This window comes from Stylophora pistillata, chromosome 13, assembly GCF_964205215.1.
Source record: "Stylophora pistillata chromosome 13, jaStyPist1.2, whole genome shotgun sequence".
NCBI lineage: Eukaryota > Metazoa > Cnidaria > Anthozoa > Scleractinia > Pocilloporidae > Stylophora > Stylophora pistillata.
The window spans coordinates 2,551,088-2,573,681 of NC_142531.1; the positions used below are offsets into that span (position 1 = coordinate 2,551,088).

The 22,594-nt window shown below is 37.6% G+C and overlaps 1 protein-coding gene across 1 annotated transcript; it reads left to right on the forward strand.

Moving 5' to 3' along the window:
- The first annotated feature begins 1,076 nt into the window (after positions 1–1,076).
- LOC111344672 (active breakpoint cluster region-related protein) lies at positions 1,077–21,813 on the forward strand. The gene is made up of 26 exons (XM_022951921.2): positions 1,077–2,961; positions 7,150–7,346; positions 7,778–7,888; positions 8,571–8,756; positions 9,010–9,120; positions 9,635–9,677; positions 9,980–10,032; positions 10,183–10,296; positions 10,819–10,885; positions 11,106–11,181; positions 11,529–11,602; positions 12,094–12,230; positions 12,788–12,913; positions 14,308–14,389; positions 14,702–14,769; positions 16,312–16,354; positions 16,574–16,639; positions 17,436–17,533; positions 17,885–17,986; positions 18,226–18,288; positions 18,555–18,664; positions 18,964–19,025; positions 19,507–19,584; positions 20,013–20,147; positions 20,750–20,855; positions 21,301–21,813. The coding sequence occupies exons 1-26, from the start codon at positions 1,197–1,199 to the stop codon at positions 21,572–21,574; spliced, it is 4,347 nt and encodes a 1,448-aa protein (XP_022807656.2). The 5' UTR covers positions 1,077–1,196; the 3' UTR covers positions 21,575–21,813.
- Positions 21,814–22,594: the final 781 nt, after the last annotated feature.

Here is a 22,594-nt window from a genome sequence, read left to right on the forward strand (position 1 = left end):
TAGGGGAGGCGTTATCGATAAAAATTGCGAGGAAAGTGTTTAAATGTTTTACACGAAGCAATACTCATCTATTCATTTCAATTCTGGGTTCGTTATTATCATCATTTAAATTTAAGCTTTTTGAGGAGTGTGTTATTTGTGAACATTCACCAGATTCTTTTGCGATTAGGCAATGATTATCACCTTTCCAAAACGCACTTGACAAATGTCAAGTGACGCCATATTAGGTTGACGAATCACGTTTAAGTAAAATTTGTGCCTAGCTTACCTACCAAGTGGAGGTAGAGTTACTCAAAAAATAGATTGCTTTTCTGCCAAATACACTTGAACATTAATAGATTTTGTTCTGCATCGCAAAAGGAACTTCAAGCCACTTATTTCTCCCTTTCAAAAATTTTGGTTTTGGAAAAAGGATCGTGATCCTTCGATTCGTTGATGTCAGGAAATCAACATAACAAAGCGTTTGATTTTCATTTCAGTGCGTTTAAGCATAAGAGATGGCACTTTCGCAAAATCAGCGGAAGAGTTGATCAAAGGTCTTTTTTAATAGTTATGTCTCAAGCCTCTTTTATACCGTCAAAAGTTTTAAGCGTATTTAATTTTTTTTCTTTGTTTTTGCCGAGTATTCGACCTAAATTTGATCAGTTGAGTACAATCTGAATTAGGACGCGGTTTTTCAGCGATACTTTATTAGGGTAAAATGTTAAGAATTTCGTGCTTTCGGGCCCAAAAAGCAGAAGAAGGAATTTTGCCGAAGGCTTGCCCTCATGAGGAATATTTTTGGCATGAGGAATATTTTTTTCTCCACAACAAGTAGATCTGACTAAGTGAATTTTTATCCTCTTTCAACGATTTCCTTAGCCTAAACTGGTTTTCTCGAGGGGGGAATAATTTTTCTGTGTTTGACTCAAACCCTAGTATGAGCTGAAAGGTTGGTTTTGAGTTCGAGGTTTTGTGTGCGTCACGTTACTTGACTTCCGTTTCTTTGTCACTTACCAACCGCACTTACAGCTCACTTCCGCTGGCTTCAGCCAGAAAAGTCGGAAAGACGTGCTGCCGAAGAGGCCGAACATGCGTCACGCATCATCGAGACGGACTTCGTTTAAGCTCGTGTTCTCTCGGAGAGAAAACAAATCACGACTGGACACTCCACACAGAAGACTGAACCATGAGAGCAGAGCTAGATTGAGGAAACTATGGATTACAGAGAAGCCTTCTTAACTGCTTGGAGGGAATATCATCCTAAAGGCAAGCTTCCTGACACAGAATTTTTGCAATTCTGTGATTGTGGTGGAGATTTCGCATCTGACGAACATATTTTAGAGCGGTTCAATTTGTGCAATCGAAGACTCGATGACGCTATTAGCGTGATAAAAAGCGAAGGATTTATTCTTAAATGGCTAAAAGAGGTCCTTAAGGTTAACATCACAAAAGGAAGAGATTTAGAAATCGAAAGAGTGTTAAACGTGTTCTTTCCGTGCGAAACGGATCAGCCTGTGCCGTGTTCGCAGGACATCGCCTTCCCTCCCGTTGCCATAGAAGACGTAAAAAAATCGGTCACGTGCGATTTTAAGAAGTCATCAACGCATGAAGACGAAATGAAATGTCCAACTAATACTTCTACCTTAAATGAAGAGTGCAAAGATTTTAGAAAAGACGCTGAAGCGATATTTCCTCTTGGTGACGAGTCAAAACTCGCTGTGGACGGAAGTGACGAGGAGTCATGTTTCAACAAAAACATACAGGGGATGTCTGGGGTCGACTCTGGTAAATTATTTAGTAGTGGAAATAATGAATTCGATGGAGAGAAAAGCTCGTCACACGAAGGCATTAATATAGCAGAGGGTAATAAATTTTCCACCAATAACAGTACAGAAAAGGAAAGTGAATACGATGTCTGGTTAACAAGGACAAATGATCAGAGAATCCCCACGGGTTCTTCAGAAGACGAAGGACTAGAAATGGGGGACGAATCGCGAAATTTAAATTATCCTGAACGAAAGAAACCAGCTGGTCACAGAAATCGAGCTCTAGCCAGTGTGTTCTCACCTCTAGCGAAGGGGATCAACAAAGCTAAATCGAAAGGAAAGAGTTATTTAACGCGTCCGTCAGACCCAAAACATAAGCGACACGACTCTCACGGCAGCACGACTAGTGGCGATGATGTGGACTTATCTGATCTTGCCGAAAGTAAAACTTCCGAAAATCTCGAAAGTGAAGTTTTGTCACATTCTACTGAAGTCGATGTGAAGTCATACGATATTTGTGCGGCAAATCAGTTTTATATGGCAGATGAGGACGATAGTTGTTTGGCTCCTATCGATTGTGGAAGTCATGTTGACTTTACAAGACAGGGATTCTCGGAGAACAATGCTTTGGACAAGAAAGACCTAACCTCTGAGGAAGACAGGTGTAAGAAAGAGGCGATCGGAGAAGCACCCGACGTCATTATCGAAGTTGTCGATGAACTGATATCCTACTTGGAAGGAATCGAGGTCGTGAGCAGCGATGATCTTGAAGGGGAATCGCCCCATGCGTCTGAGGGAGACGATTTTATGCTATTTGGCGGGGTGATAAGGCCACGGAAACCACTGCGATCACGAAGACAACTCGATTCTGTACTCTCTGCGGGTAACGTTAGTTTGATGAGCGCTGACTCTTGCATGAGTCCATGGGCTATAGATGTTGCTGTCTCTGAAATGCAGTCAGCTGATTCATCGGAACAAGAAGACAATGGGAATGATTCCAGTGATTTCAGACCCACTGAGAGAGCTTTCCGCTCTCAGCCTGAAAAAGAAACATCCAACCAGCCAAAAGTGGAGGCTTCTCCTCCACCTATCAGGCCCCCACGGCGTAGTAAGACTGAGAAGCGTTCCCGTACAGTAGGCTCTCCAAAAAAACTAGGGCCATTCAGTGCTGAGGATGATGACGTTTTCAGAAGAGACGAAAGGGGCTATGAAGGTATGTAGTGTCTTACTATGAGGAGCAATGATCAGAAGTTATAATTGGATACTGCTGACTAAGGGGCACATGTTTCAAAAATAGTTTTAGAAATGCTTGAAAATTATTTTTGAAATCATTTCAAGGGACACTTGTCGTAAATGCAGATGGTTGAAAAGCAAGGTATTATCTTTGGTACTCTTCTAAAAAGAAAAGGTAAACATTCATTTTAAGATAAAAATTGCGCCGACCTTTGACAGCTAGGTTTTTCATCAACTCTACTATACTGATCAAGCTAATCTTTTTAAATCATTTTTGTTTGTACCCTAAGTTTGTTTATATTGTATGCATTGAAGATATTGAAGGAGCAATTATGATTCACTATTATTTTCGAATTGTTTCCTCCTCTTTTATCATATTCTGTCATGGTTGTTATTAAGATATCATATTTATATTTTCAAACTGTCATTCAGTATTTTTTAACATGAGGTTTAGCCTATGAACATTCTTTCATTGCTTGACTTTCTCCTAAACATAAATTAGCCGCAAATTTTCTCTGTAAAAATTCATTTAAGATTAGAAAAAAAAAAAACAAACAAACAATGATTACAACAACTTCATAATAATTTGGAGGAGCTAGTAAGCAAAGCATGGAATGCTTGATTCGCAAACACCAATACAATGCATCTGTTAACTTATTATGAGAAAGTAACAGACATATTGTCAGCAGATGGGAAAAAATATATGCATACAGTAAAAAAATTCTGTTTGAATGGTAAGTGGACCTCACTACAAAATAAAGCTTTTCTTTACTTTCTATTTTGGACAATAACTGGGTCACACTAAATGAGTGATACATCAAGTGTTATCAGGAGTCACAAAACATCAGAGAGGAAAATACATTTAAAAGAGATGAAAAGGGGTTTTCAAGATTAGCGATTGAATTTGTGTTAAGTAATAATAATAATAATAATAATAATAATAATAATATTAAAGAGTATTTCTATAGCGCACAACTCCAATAAATTTCCCGTGGCGCTTTACAACAAATGAAAATAAATTATAAACAAACTACAATTACAAACATTCACTCACAAACATTTAAAAAAAGATAAGTTTTCAAAACGCTTTTAAAAATGTCAACAGAAGAACTCCTATGTATTGAAAGAGGCAAAGAGTTCCACAATCTAGGAGCACATACTGCAAACGATGGATCTCCATAAGTTTGCAATTTTGAAGATGGCTCTACAAGGTTGCCATTACTAACAGATCGCAAAGAATAAGAGCTCCTACGATAAGTTAAAAGATCAGACAAATACGACGGGGCCTTACGATTAAGCGATTTATAAACTAAAAGAAGAATCTTAAAAACAATACGATGCCTGATGGGCAGCCAATGCAGATCAATTAAAGTCGGAGTAATATGATCGAACTTCTTAGTCCTACAAAAACTAGACGTGCAGCAGAGTTCTGAACAGATTGTAATTTAGCAATAAGGAACTCAGGAAGTCCATAAAGTAGAGACTTACAATAGTCAAGTTTAGAGGTGTCAAAAGCATGAACAACCATTTCAGTGGTTTTGCAGGTCAAATACTGTCTAATTCTCGAAATATTCTTAAGATGATAAAAGGAAGACTTGCAAACATTAGAAATATGTGATTTAAAAGACATAGTATCATCGAAGACAACGCCAAGATTGGAAGCGGCTTTCACTGGAGAAACATCAACATCCCCAACACTGAGACAGGACAGCGACGGACAGGAACGATAACTGGAATGAATAACCAATTATTCAGTCTTGTCTCGATTAAGTTTCAATTCACTGAAAACCATCCACCGGCAAATGTCATTAATACAAGCCTCGAGCTGCAGCTTAGAATCAAACAATTGATCAGCACCCTTAAAAGATTCATCGGTGTAAAAGTGAAAGTTAAGATTATGACGGTGAATAATATCCACAACAGGAGAAGTGAAAAAAAAGTAATAAAAGTAACGGGCCTAAGACCGAGCCTTGAGGCACTCCAACTCCAACAAGCTACAAATTAAAGTTAATCTCAATGTTTGTTGCGATGTTTTTGCCATGACACATTGTAATTTCCTTTAAACTCTTTGTTATTAGTCACTAGGACTTTTATTGATAATCCCTAGGTGTTTGTGAATACTGTATTGCTCATATTTTAACTGAAACATTTTTTCTTTGAAATAGAATGCTGACAGATGTAGCAATTGTAGGATCTCTCTTCTTAATTGCTTTGGGATGGTCTTGTTTTTGGATCATATTCAAACAAAGACTCAAATTCTATTTGCTGTATTTTGAAAATAATTTATGAATCACAACATTTTGTGTAAAAGTATGATAATGTTATCGCAGAAACAGAGGTACTTCCAAATCGATGGACAGGTTTCCATAAGGCATGAATTGTAGAGAAAAAAAGTATTGTTTCCTTAAAAGGTGAAAGTCTGTTTTCTTGTTATTTATGGTGAAAAAAAATATATTATGGTAAAAAATAGTTTCTCATTATTTTATTATTTCAATACATTTAGATAGTTTTATAAAATTTGTGGTTAGGGAAGCAAACGTCTGTTGAAAATACATTATTTTCCTTCTTAACTTTTAACATTAATTTTTTTTGTCATGCTTCTTTTTCTTGCACGGTTTTTAAAAATCACAGTTTAGTAACCAACACAAAAGTTTACATTTTTAATCCAAAATATTGTTGCCGTCAAGAATCATCATATGTATTACTTTTAATTTAAAACCTTGAAAATTCCTGGTAATTGGCTCATTATAGATTCACTTTGTGGTAAACATTTTGATAAAAATTTCTATGTCTTGCTCAACTTGAGCCCTTCAATATAAAGAAAGTCGTTAAGAGTGCATCTGTCTAAAAGCAAAATGCAGATCATGTAATTTGATTTCAGTATCTTAAAGGCTTTTAGACAAAATTGCAGTTAAGATTGTAAAAAAATTTTTTTCAATCTAAGAAGCAAAATTGGTCACAAAAGTGCACTGATAACTGGGTGTTCAATTTCAATTTTGCTCTAAAAGCTATCTGGGTAAACATAACCTTCAGATGTTAGTGGTTGTTATTATAACAAAGGTACTGTACTGTCTGAAATCTTAGGAGATTTAAATAACTTGTGCTTCAACTTTAGTCTACAATTTTTCACTTTCTTGGGGAGTCAGTAGTTTTATTTGAACTTCATTTACTTGAACATGTCATTAGCTGTTTGTGTGTTTTTAAATCAATTTGCAAGTTGAAGTTAAAGCAATAACCTTGTACGATTAAAAGGATTAGAGCATGCTTGAATTTGCATAATGTGAGAAATTGTCAGACAAAGTTACTTGAAAAGTGCGAGATAATCTTTTCTACTGTAGAAATAATCACGATAACATAGGCTACATTTGTTATACTCAGCAAAATATTTTTTTCTGTATTGGTCACTGACAAATGTATAAAAACATTTTAGCTGTGCAGGATTTTAAAATTGCACTCTCTTGAAATTTTGTGCTTTTAAAGAAAGATAAAATGCTAATTTCTAAATTACTTCAAAAAACATTAGATGTGGTTTATCTCTCAGTTATTGATCCATTTGAAGACAAGTATGAACATTTTCCAATGAATTTTGTTTCAAGTAGTGCACACTGAGAACGCAAAGAGTAGTATTAATAAGTTACATTGTTGAGAAAGTCTCAAACAAAGAAAAAACACAGCATGTCTATTAATGGTCACCCCAGATGCATTAGAAAGTTTTCAAATCTCATTTGCCTTAACAGCTGTTGCAATTATGAAAACTTTCATGACATCATCCTTCCCATAATCTTGAAATGCATTCACATGCATGAGATTTCCTATTTGCCAAACAATAATCTGATAATAATGATAAATTCTAAAAGGATACTAACAATGAAAGTGGTAACGATAAAAGGAAAACAAACCTGAACTTAACAAACAATTACAGCATTATAACACTTTTCTAGCATTTTAGTTCACACCTTTAATTTCATGTTTGTTGTCACGCTGTAATTAGTACCCGCTTTTGTATTACATCATACTGTAAAATATTTTATGCATCTACTTGTCTGTTATATAATTACTCACGTTCAGTTACTCATTGATTGAAAATAGTATAAGCATGCCAAAACATGTCTCTAAAAAAAGTTGTATATTTTTTACAATATATAATTATATTATTATTGTTACTTAGGGGACTATGACTCTCTCCCTCGTCTTCCAAGGAGGAGTGCCAGTGAGGTAGTTCGTCCTCGGAGCCAGGGTTCAGATAATGAAGAACACAAGAAACTGCGCAAAGCCCGAGGGGCTCATGTTGTCATTGGTGATAATAGTGTTGATTTTTCATCTTCTCCTGTCCCCTCTCCAGGTGGAAGTCCTTCAAAACATGTGGTATATGTAGTTTAAATTGTTCTTGATGACCATTTGAAGTTTTGATTTTCAAAAAGTGCTCCCTATTTATATAATGGATTTTTGCTCATCAGCTGAGGTCTCTGCTTGGTTTAAGTCAGGTGGGAGATAATCTAAAAGCTAATCAGGTGAATATTCAAAGAGACATCAGCAGCTCTCTTGATGCCATACTTTGCAATACAGCTCCTTTTTTCAAGGAGCTGGTTTTATGTCTAGCTGTATTAAGTAGCTGCACCAACCCTCAGGTTAAAGTGATACAAAACAATTTGAATGTAATGAGAGCCATAGAAGAAATAGAGACCTAATTGTGACTCGCGAGCAACATGTTAGGGTAAAAAACAAGAAAGGAGACCTTAACTCACCACAGAGTGGTTGTGTGCCATGATTGTAACATTTAACACATCGTCTGTTAGGATGCTGGTACTGGAGACAAAGCCGAAAAGCTGCACAAGAGAAAGTGGGTTGTTGCTGGATTGCTGGATGGTGAGAAAGGATACTTGGAATGTCTGAACTTATTATACAAAGTAAGCTATTTTATCTGTCTTCAAGGCTGGTAACAAAAAAAAATTGGAATGTCTGTTAGGGTTTTGTAGTAAAATGAGTGAAATACTGTGGGCAGTCTTATTGGTCAGTGGCATGGTCAGATGAGGGTATGAGTTTGCATCACCTCATTTTAACTGTTAGGGGGCTGGCAGAATTTCTCATGTATGGGCTGTGTTAATGCAGAAAAAGTCCTCAATTTTGTTATCACAAGTGGAAGCAGTTAAAAGTAGGAATATACACCTATTTTGTATGTGCATGATTGTATCCAAGCTACATTTTTTGTGGTTTCAAAATTCTGGATATCTCAAGCCTTATGAACATTTTTATAGTGGCATAGCTCTATTGAAGTAGCTTCAGTATACTGTAGACTTTTTTCAGCATAGGAATGACACTATGGAGAGTATAATGCCCTGATTATGTGCTGCATAAGATTTAAAAGTACTTGCATTGCTCATGTATGTACAATACTCTAATTATACCAGGGAACTTGCACAGTTTTTCTCTCCTTTTTTATAACAATCTTGTGGTAGTTAGAAAATCTGGAGATGTAGCTTATCTGTGGGACCAACTGTAATTTCAGTTCTTAAATAATTTATTCTGCTAATTCATAACTTGGGGAGTTAAATGTTTTGCCTTTTTTTTTTTTTCAATGTTTATTTTCAGCATATGAAGCCTCTAAAGTTGTCTATGGAATCATCAGCTCCAATCTTGACCTCAGTTGACTACAACAAGATTTTCCACAAACTTGATGATCTACATACTATGCACAGTGTGTTTTATAATGACCTTGAGACACGCGTGTCACACTGGAGCGACCGTCACCTTATAGGAGATTTGTTTTTGAGTTTGGTAAGCTGCTGTTCAAGTGAAATAGTGTGAAAATTTACTCACAAGAAATAATATGATTTTGTATGAATGAGAACCCTCGAAATTTTTTAGTTATAGGTATTCCATTAAATAGATAATGTGGTTTATGTCATTGAGTAACAAAGGAAGACTTTCAGTTCACTACCTGTTGACTGAGGTGATGGCCAAACAGAATCATGTTTGTCATAGTTTTGTCTATGTTTTTCTTTCTTTTTTGTTTTCTTTTTTCTAACAGGTGGATCAGTTTGATGTATACAAAGAATACCTATTAAACTACCATACTGCAATGTCATCAATACGTAAATGCAAAGCAAATAATGAACAATTCAACAACATATTTTCTAAGGTATGTTATTTTTAGGAAGACTGATGTTTCATACTGAAGGGTACAGTTATGTATTTCTTTCATTGTTTGCTTTTACCATGCAATCAAAGGAAGGTGTACTAAGAATGTGTAAAGTTAATCTTTGATTCACTTGGCAGCTTGTGCTGTCACACAGCTGAAAGCCAGATAATCTTGCTGTAGTTCAATCTCATTTGTATCAATAGTTCTCAGTAGGAGGCCTGATGTGGCCCAAGGAGTCTTGTTCTCGTGCATAAGACTCTCTGAGTGGTTGACTCTGCTCAGGAGTGTAAAAGGTTGTAGTGAACTGACATTAAGTGTGAGGGGGGGAGGAAGTGTGGGGGGGGGAGGGGGAAGTGTGGGGCAAGAAAGGAGGGAGGTGAGGTTGTATTGACAGAGGAATGGTTTCCACTCAAATAGTAGTACTCCTGGTGACTTACTTTTACAGGGAGTGGAATAAGCTCAGACAGTATGGACAATTGACAGATGTTGTCTGTTTTATGTTTCTGTTCAACAGGAACTTAGAGTTCATTCCATTCAGGAAGTGACAACATTAGAAGGTATGTTTTATGAATATGGTACTTAAAACTAATGGGCTAATACATCATAGGTGTGTACAATAGGTACCCACAATTTTCTGTTGTAGGTGCCATAATTATATTTCTCTGTAGATTATCGTAGAGAATTTGGCATGTCAAGGAAGAGAACACCTAAGTTAACAAGTTTGTTTATTCTACTCATTTTGTTGCTGGAAAGTGTTTTAGAAGTGTTCAACTTTCCAGTTTGGTTAAGATCAAAATTTAAGAGGTCGAAAAATTTCTCTCTCAAATTTATTATTATTGTTTCTTTTTTTTTACCTCAGCTCTTTTCAACAAACCAGTGGAACGAGTTGGCCGCTATATAGTTATCTTAGGGGTAAGTTGTGACTAATTATAACTCAGGCTTTCTGCTTTCCATTGTAGTGTGATCCGTCAATATAGGGTTTTCTTCATACAGATTTTACTACTGATAATTTTATCAACTGAGGTGCAATTCGATATTTCTGATTAAATACTCTTTACTCAGGACCTGATCAGAGAAACTCCTGAGGATCATGCGGATTTTGAACTTTTAACAAATGTGTTGAACCAAACCAAAGACTTTCTGGCAAAGATCAGTGGTGATGACAGAGACGGAGGGGTAGGTAGACGAAGTTCTTACAATTTGCACCTCCTCCCTCCCCTCCATCCCTATACACTTCCCTACCCATGACGGTCCTTAAAATCTTGGAATTTAGCGTGACTGTTTCTTGCATAGTGTGGAAAGAAGTCCTAAAGAAGCCCACAACCCGACGAAGGTCTCTTAAAACCGTTTTTAAAAACTATTCGACGCTTCATGCGTTTTGGTTCATTTCCTTCTGTAAGTTAACACATGCAACTCGTGATTTCTTCCCTTATATTATTTCCATTTTTTTTTGTGCAGCAAGTGTCATAATATTTTCAAATATTAAATGATTTGATAACTGACTCATCTATGGTTTTGTGACTGTCGTACCTTTGCTTCATGAAAAGGTACAGTACCTTTGCACAGTAGGTCCCGTTACGTAGCTTTGAAGGTGAAACGTTTGTGGTATCATGTCAAGGTTAGGTTTGGCAATGTTATCAAATGAGAAATGATGACCGGTTTGAGTTAAACCAAAAGTTAACTTTTGAACTTCTTTAGGGTACGCCGCAAAGAGTCAAGCGAGATCATAGAATGATCAAAGACGGATTTATAGTAGAGCTGGCAGGTATTTCTCATATTGCGGTTTAAATCTCCTATCAATCGTAGTTCTGTTTTCTTGTTAATGTACACCTGTTTTCCAGATAATGTATTGATAGTTTAAGGAGAAGTTACAAGTCAGCACTTGTAGTAGTAAATGGGATAAAACAAGAAAGTGGATTTATATGATGACTTTTCTACTTCGAGGCCCTAACGGTGAGAGACCGCAACTCTATCTTTTTTTTCAGATGGAGTTCGAAAATTTAGACATCTCTTCTTGTTCAATGACTACATCATTTGTACAAAGAGAAAGATAACTGCCAGGTATGTTTTGACAATTAATATTTGCATCGGTTATTGTGATGACTGTGATTGTTCTACCTTTGAGTCGGTGTTCTACAATCTTCCGTTCCGCTTATGTATGACGTTTAAATAATTTTTACATAACGCTATTCTCATTGTTATTGTTACATGTGGCTTCTTAATGTTTGAAAAAATATGCAATGCTGAGATCCGTCGTATCGTTATTTCAGCTTCAAAAAGTCCGTTAGTCTTCCTGACAATTCCCATCGACCTGAAACTCATTTTGTGTCTTTTCTTGAGCCATAAATCCACTTCTCGTCACAAACGCGAGTGTTTTCTAACAAGGTTTCTCTTCTGAATATTTACAGGAGCGAGCAATACGTGTGTAAATGGTATCTCTCCCTTCACGAATTACAGTTCCACCCCACAGAGAACTCAGAAGGTTTGTGTGTGCATAGCCTGTTTAGTTAGCTCTCGGCTGGAACGCGATTTACGCGCGTGGAGAAACGGCCCGCTGATAATGAGGTTTTTCAGGCCTTCGCACGCGACCTCTCGGACGTGCGTACACGCGAGTCTGATTTAGTCAAAACGTGCTCGCACGCAGGGTAGTCTGAGCACATTTACCTTTCAAAAGCTAAAACTTGGTTTGACGGAGTGTCTAGGATTGCCGGATTTTAAACATTTTCATTGCAAGTTTAAATATGGTAGACGAGCTTTGAAAACAGGGATTACAAGAAAATGTGCGAAGGCAAGTATATTAAGAGAAAAAGAAAGGAGGGACTTGGGAATCATTCGAACTAGTCAACTTTAATGTGGATCAAACAAGCAAATTGTCTTTAAGCTTCTTTACCAGCAAACTTTGACCCGATCCACTATTTCTAACATTTGAAAGTCTCGCCTTGTTTTACCTATTTTGTTTGTTTATATTTTTAGCGTCACAAGTTATACCAGTGACAAGCAAAAGTGACTTTGATTTACTGAAAAGCAGGATTGCAAGCACCAAAGCAGAAATCCGACGAGAAGAAGGAGTAAGTGGGTTCCACAGTCCAGAGTCCTCACCTTCAACCAAGGTACAACACATATATATATCTTATAAACCAAGCGCGAGGGCCGTACTGGGAGAATATCGGCCCGAGGTCTTGACAGTACGGAACGAGCGCAGCGAGGTCTGTACAAAAAAGACCGAGGGCCGATATTCTTCCAGTACGGTCCCGAGCAAGCTTGGTTAATAAGAGATTTATTATACGACTGAAGTTCAAAGGGACACAAGTGCGGTATCATTCGGGACCATTCGGGACAGTGCCCGGTCCAATACTAAGAGAATATTGACAGGCAATAGAGCATTTTGATTGGTTGATTTTAGTTATTGGCCCTCTGACTGCCCGAGTCGTGTAATAAATCAGATTATTAGGAAACTTTCCCTCTGGTCAGATGATTTCATAGGATTTCTGACAAAAGTGCTCAAACAAAAGAATGCTTTTAGTGAGTGTTATTGTAAATTAAAAAAAAAAAAAAAAAAACATTTATTGCATCGTTTAGTTGCGTCGTTTTTTGAAACCTCATTTGTTAGTAGGCGATACGAAGGTTTCTTTTACTAACCCTCGTTTTCTTGTTTTTTCCTTTACAGCGACGTCGAGCACAATCGGCCTCCAAAGTTGTCGAGAAACTAAAAAAGCGTCTAGCTGAACAGGAAGCAGCTCTTTTGTTAGCCATTCCCAGTCTCCCGCTCACACTATACCACAAACATGGCAAGGTGTGTTGTGCGTTCCTCATCTATGGGCTTAAGATAGATCAACTAACTCTAAAGGAGCTTCGACACTTTAATTTCTCGGAATGCACCAGAAAGCCAACAAAAAGAACCAGGATACGTTTAGGTATCCTGGTTCTTTTTGGTATCGTTCGCATGCATCGATGCATAAAACACAAACATAGACCACTTTCCTAAATGGCTGCCGGATTAATATTCTTTTGTTTAAATTTAAATTAGCCCTACAGGCCTTATTCTCCAGTAAAAAAATCAAAAGAATACATTATCTCAAGCGAGGCCAGAAGGGCTAATTTAAATTTAAACAAAAGAATATTTATACGGCAGCCATTTATGAAAGTGGTCTATAGGCGGATTCATGCTGACGTCATTGTTTACATTTTTGCTCATTTGCATACGGCTTTGCGTAAAGAAGGAAGCATGTTAGATACAAATTGACTTCAGGCAGCTAAAGAGCTAGAAAACCTTAGTACGTGGTGAAGTTTTTAGCTCTTTGGGTGTAATATTTAAGGAAAAATAGTCCATCAAAAACTGCAAAATTTCTGGGTGGCAAAAGCGCTAATGAGCTCATACATTCCATGTAAAATTTTGAGTTTTTAAACCCATGTTGCACAAAAAGTATTCAATGCATCAGGCTCGTATTCATTGGCCGAGTTAATCGTACTTTGACCTTTCGATATTCAGAACTGATTTATTTTTAGCTCCATCAGAAACTGAATTGCTTATGCTAATGAGGCACATACTGTTAACAAGGATTCCCCTATTGGGAGAAGCAGAACGGTTTTCGGGAAAATCTTGGATTGAGGAACTTTTTAGAAAGAAAAAGGTTCAATCATACACTGCCAATTTTGAAGCCTTTTTTACTTTTTTCATCAGCAGCTGTTTTTGAATGTCACGGTGTGTTACTTAGCTTGTCCTTTAACCTTCTTCCTTTTGAAGGATATCCTTAAAAGGAAGGACAAGGACTGAACAACTGTGACACGACAAGCTTAGTAACACACCGTGACGTTCAAAAAACAGCTGCGGATGAAGAAAGTAAAAAATGCTTCCAAATTAGGAGTATATTGAACATTTTTCTTTCTAAAAGTTCCTCAATCCAAGATTTCCCCGAAAATCGTCCTGCTTCTCCTAATATATTTTTTTTTTTGTAAGTTACGCGTCGTGAAAATTTATTGCGTCAATTTTGTTTCTAATTGTTGTTCTTCCAGCCCCTGGTGGCAAAGGTTTGTATGCAATAGCGATAACATAGCATATTTAGAACAGAATCAATTTGTTGATCAGTCACGTAGTCCCCAGATTTCCAATTTTTTAAAGTAACTTTTTTTACATTCAAATTACATCACTTTAGGCAATCATGTACAAACTTGTTTTAATTTTTACAGACATACACATTACTCTGTAAAAGTGATGTTGAAAGAGCGGAATGGAAAGAAGCCATCATTCCTCTATTGGAACAAATTCAAGGTAAAAAAATATAAAGCTATAGAAATGATATTAGAACCATTGTCACATCTTTGTATAGTTCTGTTAATAAAGGACGACTCATACAATACGTAAGTTTGATTTCCGCGTCAATATTTACTTCTTTCAAAGCGTTTTTAAATCGATTTGCATATTTGAAATAAAGTGTCCTGCTTTCAACGTTTCAACGTTGTTGTTATTATCTTGTAAAGATACCGAAACAGTGCCTCTTATACCGGCATGTCATGTCTTTCGAAAAAACGTCACATTCAGTCATCACGGCTTTCTGATTGCAAGCTTTGTTCTTTACCTCAGATAATCCAACTGCTGAAGGACAGCTTAGTGTGTTAGAGCTTCATCACTTCCTAGAGGCTTGTAAGAAGGTCGGTTACTTCATTTGTATGTGGAATTCTCTTCTTCATAGTGCAAAATTCAAATGAAACAATATTCTAAATGACAGCTTGTTAAACCTCTCTATGAAAATCCCGGGGTTAGGAAACCGCTATTTTTATTAGTGTTTTGATAAACATCCTCTCTGATTGGTCGAGTGTTTTTGTTTACCGCGGGTAACGTATGTGAGCGGTGTACAGCGGGGATTAATGTGACAGATTAATTACACTTCAGCACATCTGTTTATTCAGGCCTTCCTCGACTCGTTACTAGTTACGCTGAATTACTGAACTAGCATTAAGCTCGCGTCGCTCCCTGTTTTGTTCGTTTGCTTCTCAAAATTATGGCGACGAAAGTTAAGTTCACTCTCTCTCCGAGGCTTGCTCGGAGAGGATCGGAAACTAATGCAGAATTTGGTGAAAAGCCGAAATCGCCTCTTCTTCGTCGTGGCTCTTGGTCGCCAAACATACGACTTCTTCGAAGAGGCTCAGACTCCAGTTTTTTAAGAGCTTCGCAGTCCTTGGTAAGCACTGAACATCATCGTTTTGACTTTATAAAGCTTCAGATACTGAACTCGCTTAATTTAACGTCATAAAGAACTGAAAAAAATTACCAAAGTATGGAAGCTTATAATACTTGGCATTGTTTGTACAAGAGATGTTGCAATCGTAAACTACGACGGGAATTGCACTTGAACGTTTCGCGTTATTTCTTGTGTTTTTCTTTGTCTTTGGAGAGGACCGAGAGCGCTTTGGGCTGTTTTCTTTCTTACATCCAAGCCCAGTTCCTATGTGGAAATCAATCGAAACGAATTAGTTTTTCAAGTCTCGCTTGCCCAGTATGTTATCAGTTTGTAATCCTCTCAATCTCGTGCAATTTTAACATTTTCATCGGCTCTTAAACAAACATTATACATCAAATATCTTTTGTCTTTACGATTGGAACTGCGATGCTGTTATCTTTTTAAAAAAATATCACTTATATATAACTGTGACGAGATGTTTTCGTTCAGCCTCAAGCTGTGCAAAGGTAGATTTTTGTTACAAACCTAACTTTAAGAAAGTAAACATCGCTTGTCCTCCCCAGCCCGGGATATCTGGGTGGCAAGTTGCTTTAATAAGATTTACAAGATCTGGTGTAAATCGTTTTACGATATTGGCACACTTTCAGAGGATCATTTACCCATGTCAAATCCTAACCAGGCAGCCATTTTTCTAATAAAATCGACATATAATCTGGATATTTCCGTGTCTGGCAGCACTAATTGACGGATATTTAATCGCCGGATTTTTCCGCTGTGAGCGATCTCACGTTATTTAAGGTAACCCTGACGTGCTAAAATAGGAATAGACATTGAGAAATAATGGAAAAGACGGCACGCAACAGGAAGCCGCAAGGAATTTCCCAGAGTTAAGGTTGGAAATGAGTCAAACTAACTATTAACACCCAGCATGAGCTTGTCTTGCCCTCAGATACATTGTGCGAAAGTTTCGCTTTCGAAAATAGTGTCCTAACAGATATTGTCTCGTTTTCAGCTGAGAACTCAGAGGTCGTTAGGAAAAGTATCCATGAAAGAAGGTACTGAACGCAATTTTTCTAGATCTATCCTTAATTTTTATTAGGGATTGATTTGGGATGACATGATGTTTCCCTTTTAATGAAATGAAAAGTGTTGTTGATTAAAAAAAAAGTAAGGAATAAAAGAAGAAAGGCATCCTCCTCTCACAGGCCGTACCCCTAACGTTGCCCCAAAGAAATTTTTATTGTTTGTATTTATATTTAATCGTTATGTTGCAGACAAAAGTCTTCTTAATGGATTGCTCTACGTTCATATACACTCTGGACGCGGATTTCACAAAAACGGTAAATGAAAACTTAGATAATCTTATGGAGAGGTGTTATAATCCAGACTTCCGTAGGGCTTAAATCAAAATAGATTAAATATGAATCAAACGCCCACAAAAACTTAATAAAGAAAGCAAATACCACTCAAGCAAAAATCACGTAACCGAGCTTTAGCGTATGAAAGGCACGTAAGCGAACTTGTGCCCGCTTGTGATTGGCTAGAAGCACAGCAGCTTCGCCGCGATTGGTTTATACAGGTTGAACGAGGTTTATGAAGGCTCAACTAAAAGTGATTAATAGAAAGGGTAATTATTCTCTGTTAAAGCCGTTAAGTAATACTGACCATCTAAAAGAACATAATTATGTATTTTACGTAAGTCACCGGCTCCAAATGAACTGGGAGTGCATTTCCTAAGAGTGAAACCCAAAGCGAATTGAAAGTAATCACTATGACAGAACGGCGATTCAGAACAAGTGAATATTTTAAGGTAGAACGTATTTTCATTATTTTAAAATACATAACAAAGGGTAAGTGAGAGTAAACGAGTTATGGCAATCAAACTCAGTGCTTGCAACGAGGGAAAATGAGGGGAAGTCGGCTGTCTGGTAAATTTTTACATTTGGTTAGTTCAGTCGTTGACGCGAGTTTTCTATACCAATGCAATCCCTGATTGCTTTCGACGCACATCTGGAAATTTTACTGTGTTCTGTACGAATGGTGTACTCAAACGTTCACCCTTCAAACTGTTAATTTTTTTTTCACATCCTTGGTTGTTCTCAATTTTTTTAAGTTCTCCTTGGTATTTTGACTTAGATCTCAGTTGCGTGGTAGAAGTTGATCATCATGGACAGTTTGTTCGCAAAGCCAGGACAAAAACGTGTAAAGCGTCGACTGACCCAGTATGGGATCAGGTAAGTGGAGGAAAATCGGACTTCTTGTAACACCTGCTGGTCGCTATACACTTTGTTTTACTCGCCTAACGAGAATGTAGTGTGACTGTCTTGGAAAAATGTGATCGACTAGCGTACTTTTCGGGGTGGGGTCACGTTAATGATACTCTCTATTCGTTCTCAAGAGATGAAAGCAACAACAAGTTTACTCTTTCCTGCTGAACCACCGCCCCATGCAGCCATCCAAGAGTCCCTTGATGAGACTTGGCAAAAATTTAAAATCGCCGCTAGCTCGGTTTGACTTCATCCTTTATCATCAGAGTTGTAAAACGCTTTCGTCAATAAGTGCCAATACCTTAATTTATCCTATAGGACTTCGATGTTGAGGTAGAAGGAACAAGAGAACTCAAGCTGCACGTTTACAGCAAGAGCAGACTTAATTTTGATGAGCACTGTGCGCAAGGGAAAATAGAGGTGAGGTGTTGTATATCTGATGTTTCTCGCGCGCGGAAGGTAGCGCAGAGCGAGCCCAAGAATTTATCGTAAGGCTAAGGGCGAAACGAAAGGCACGAAACAAGCGCGCATGCGCCTGTGCTGCAGGTTGCCGCGGGCGCGCGCTTGAATACGCGGCCGTGTGCGTTGTTTTGATAACTTCCGTACTTGAACTGAAGTGTGTGGCTTGCTAACAGATGTTGTCCTTTTTATTGCTAAAGCTTGTAAAAGAAAAGTTGACGGATCTGAAGAAACGGACCATCACAATAACCTTAGACAAGCAGGTGGGGGAATAAATAATTTATTTCTTACTTTTTCATTGTTTGAAATAAGGCAGTAGGTAATATCACCCCATTACTACGATGACAGCTTTCATTAATTCGCGGTCACGTTAGTTTAGTTGTCTCTAAACGTTAAGATTGCTTTCGGTTCATTGTTACCTTTGACTGAAATAGAAATCTAATACTGTGTTTTAATTGAAATAAATTACATATGTTATATGTACTTGTACAAAATACAGCCTTGGGAACGTGTTGTGTTTGACTTGCAGGGCGCTGTGACGCTATCGCTACAGTATTCCAAGACCCCTCACGGGATTCAACGGAAAAAGTCTTATAGCGAGAAAGGAGTGTTTGGAGTTGACATCACGACAGTTTCAAAGTGAGTGACATGTCTTTGTTGTGGATTGAAAATGTTCAACCGTCACTTTTCAGTTTTTAGATGGTTTTTAACCCTTCCATGAATGACCAAGACAGAATTTCTCCTTACAATATCAATACAATATCAAGTAGACAAGTGATGAGAATAAGGACAAATATCAATTAGATTACTAGTTGATCCAATACCAAATTCTCCAAACGAACATCTTAAGAATTGTGTGGCAGACAGTGAGGAGAATAACTAATGAGATTTTGGGAGTGAGAGGGTTAATTAACCTTTGGTATGGGTTTCTCTTGCAGACGAGAGGAAAGTGATATTCCCCTAGTTGTGATTGGCTGTATACAGGAAATCGAAAAAAGAGGTGGGTAGAGTTAAACTGCGTCAATTTGGATTCCAGGATGGTTTGGCAAGTGCGAGTCCTAAAGTCTGCCCAACAAATGTATCTGCTCTATCGAGTAATTTGAATATATCAACAAAGTTGAAATGGTAAATTGGCCACCGTTACGATTATAAAAGCTGACGTTTCGAGCGTTAGCCCTTCGTCGGAGCGAAACAACGAAGGGCTAACGCTCGAAACGTCAGCTTTTATAATCGTGACGGTGGCCAATTTACAATTTCAACTTTGTTGATATATTCAAATTATTTCGTTACCCCCACCGACGCAGCCCCAAACAGTTTCTTTAGAAACTATCAGCCTTTGCTCTATCTAGTGTTTTGTTTCATTTCGTTTCGTTTTATTTTTGCAAACCTTCAATAAGTGTGTGAAACTGCAAAGAATTGCAATGACTGCTACTATTTTAAAATATTTTGTTCAAAATTGTTTGCATCTCGTCTTAATTCAGGAATGCACGAAGTAGGAATTTATCGCTTATCAGGAGCAACTACTGATGTCCGAAGACTAAAAGATGCGTTTGACAACAGTAAGTGCATTGTATACACAATTATGTATTTGTTAGTTTAGTGATGAGGCCACGGGATGTGCTTTAGAAGACTCGATATTCCCCAAGTTTTGGCGAGGTGCGCCAATATTGCTTATTCGTCAATGTCAGTCCGTCTTAATTGTCTGCATCTTCAGCCATGCTTGTTTCGTCTTGTTCCATTATTAGTTCTCTTGTGTCTCTTAATATTACCGAGCTAGTATGTTATAGCCTCCTTTGAGACGATTTTACTTTAGCACAATACCGAGAAATTAGTTAGAACAGACGGACAAAGCTCTTCGAAATCATGATTTTGCTATCAGTGCCAATGTCCGATCCCAAATGTACCCTCCTGAAAGCAACTGTCTTTCGCAGGCCTTTTTTCTGTGGTCTAAAGTTGACTGAGGTCGCTTTTGATTAACCACTTTTAGACAGTCAGAGTGCTTTAGTGCAAGTTGCTGAGGCGGACATCCATGCTGTGGCAGGGCTTCTGAAGATGTATCTCAGGGACCTTCCAGAGCCACTCTTTACCGACGACCTTTATCTCAAGTTTGTTGAAGCAAGCGGTAAACCACTTTTCACTGTTCTTTTTATTACCTCAAGTTTGCCCCCTTAACTTACTTTGTGATGAAAGGAAAGATCACCCCTGGGAATTTGGAATGTGGGTTCAGTGGGTTATGGGGTAAAATTGTTGCTGGTTAAATCATCGTCTCTGCTACCTATGTTAGCTTATTACGGTTCAATACACAACGAACAATAATGATTTAGTCTAAACAGTCACTCTTTTTGATCGAGCAGTGGCATCTGTCCTTTCGAGCACCTTCATGCAAAGAACACAAACTTTGGTGCCAAACGGAAAAAAATCTGCTTTATCGTGTTTAAGTGTAAACTTCATTAGAGGGACACCCTCTTTTCATTGGACACTTTCCCTTTTCCAGTCGGGATAACTCACACCCCTTCTTTGTGGCTGGTTTAATGGCATGAACCACTCCACTTCCCTTCATCGCTTGTATCATTGGTAGATACCTACACACTGAAGCAAGTGGATGAGGTGCTTTTGTCGATATATATATACAGACACATAACCTGTATATGTTTCCTTTGTACACGGTTAATTGTTTTTCCCGTTTTTTTTTTCTAACGTCGACGTACTTTTTTTCGGTTTTAGGAATTAAAGATCCGGAGGAGAAAAAGAAAACAATGATGGAGTTGTTTGAATCTTTACCGAAACCAAACCGCCTCACTAGTATCTATCTACTGGATCATCTAAGGAGGTAAAATGCGGGGCAGGGGGGGTGGTGTTTCACATCCACAAGAAATTATAATTATGGTAAAAGATAAGGGAGAAATGCAAACGGCTATTTTGGTACCTGTAATATAGATTTGAGAGAGCTGGTAACTCACACAATGCATTCCTCGTCGAGTTTCGTACAAAAACCGGTAAAAGACAATTCAGAAGTACTGACTGGCTCAGAGCCACCTTCGGTTTGTTGTTTGCAATACCTTTCAGTCTTCTTCAATCAGTCATTTGTTTTATTTCCATCCTGTCCACAAACTGATCTGTAGTGGTCTTTTTCAAGGTAATTTGCTGGGTGAAAAAAAAAAAAACTCTTTAATGTTTTTACATAGCTCCCTTAATAGTATGGTCATTCTTGCCTTTGTAGCGTTTGTTTTGTTACTCTATTAATTAAATTATCGTCAAAATACATTTGCTTACAGATTAAGTGAACATCAGGAACAGAACAAAATGGGACAAAATAACTTGGCGACCGTTTTTGGCCCGAACGTTCTTCGTCCTTCTTCGGCCGACACAGACCCAACCGATCTCGCTAAAGGAACACTCGATGTCATGAGTCAAGTCGGGATCTTTCTTTGGTTCTTAAAGTTTTGCTCTCTCCAGCTCCCGGAAGATCCAGAGCTCATGCGTAGACTGGATCCGAATAAAAACGTCGAGGTTGCGCCCGCGTTAGAGCATGAGGATAGACTTATATAATATTCCACCATGCACTTCAAAAGTTGACCTCGATCTGATGATGTACCCACAAGAGCATGTGCAGTTCAAGTAAACCGTCACACGTGAAAATCAAATGAAGGAACGAAGTCTTCTTAATCTCGTACAGCCTCAAAATGCGTTGAGGTGACATTCAATCACTGAAGTGTGTGTCGGGTGCACTGGTGTGTCTGGCGTGTACACCAGTTAAGAATAGTTTTTTGTTTTTGTTTTTGTTTTTTTCAAATCCAAGGAGTTGCAACTTTAAAAAGGGACGAGAAAAATTCCCTGTGCTATGACGTGATTTATATTCGGAATTATAGGAGAAAACGTTGCAAATGTTTGCATAGGTTAGTTTATAGATATTTTAATCAAAGAACAAATTGAGTTTATTTTAATTTTTAGTCCTTACAGGATGCTTTTAAAGTTTTATTTTCGTAAGAATGAAATTTTATTCGATATCTTTGTTCACTTTTTTACTATTCTACGTGCAAATGAATATTTAGTAAGACCTTTTTGTTCGCCTCTTTTAGTATAGGAAGTCATTAGAAGCAATTCTTAGCTGCCAGATCATGACCAGTTTATCTTTCTTAGCATAGTCCATTGAGCCCGCGAAAAAAGCGCTCAGCGGAATTTGGTTTAATTTTTTATGCTAACTTTTCATTGTGCTTCTTTGTGAGGGACTATGTTGCTTCGAAGAATTTTAAATGATTATGATGAGTTCGTTTGTAATTCTCACCACTTTTTCACATAACTCTTTTTAAATAGATTTTTAAGGTTTGCCAACCAATGAACATGAAATGGCAGTAACTTTTTGACGCATATGCTTACTATGAAATTGAAGTTATGATTCAGTCGACCGTCAGGAAACATTAAAAGACTGTTACTATTCTAAGCGATTATTATAACTCTATGTACGAGCACCAGAAAAAATTATAGATCATGTCTAAAACATTTATTCGCATTTTTATATGACGTATGTATTCAATTAGTATCCTTAGGCCTTGTCAGTTTGTTTAAAAA

What these genes read in the sequence shown, in the direction of transcription:
- LOC111344672 (XM_022951921.2), top strand. Translation starts at nt 1,197, where the DNA reads ATGGATTACAGAGAAGCCTTCTTAACTGCTTGGAGGGAATATCATCCT. An exon ending in GAGATTTGTTTTTGAGTTTG is followed by an intron (nt 8,757 to 9,009) that starts GTAAGCTGCTGT and finishes TTTTTCTAACAG; the next exon opens with GTGGATCAGTTTGATGTATA. An exon ending in ACGCGGATTTCACAAAAACG is followed by an intron (nt 16,640 to 17,435) that starts GTAAATGAAAAC and finishes ATTTTGACTTAG; the next exon opens with ATCTCAGTTGCGTGGTAGAA.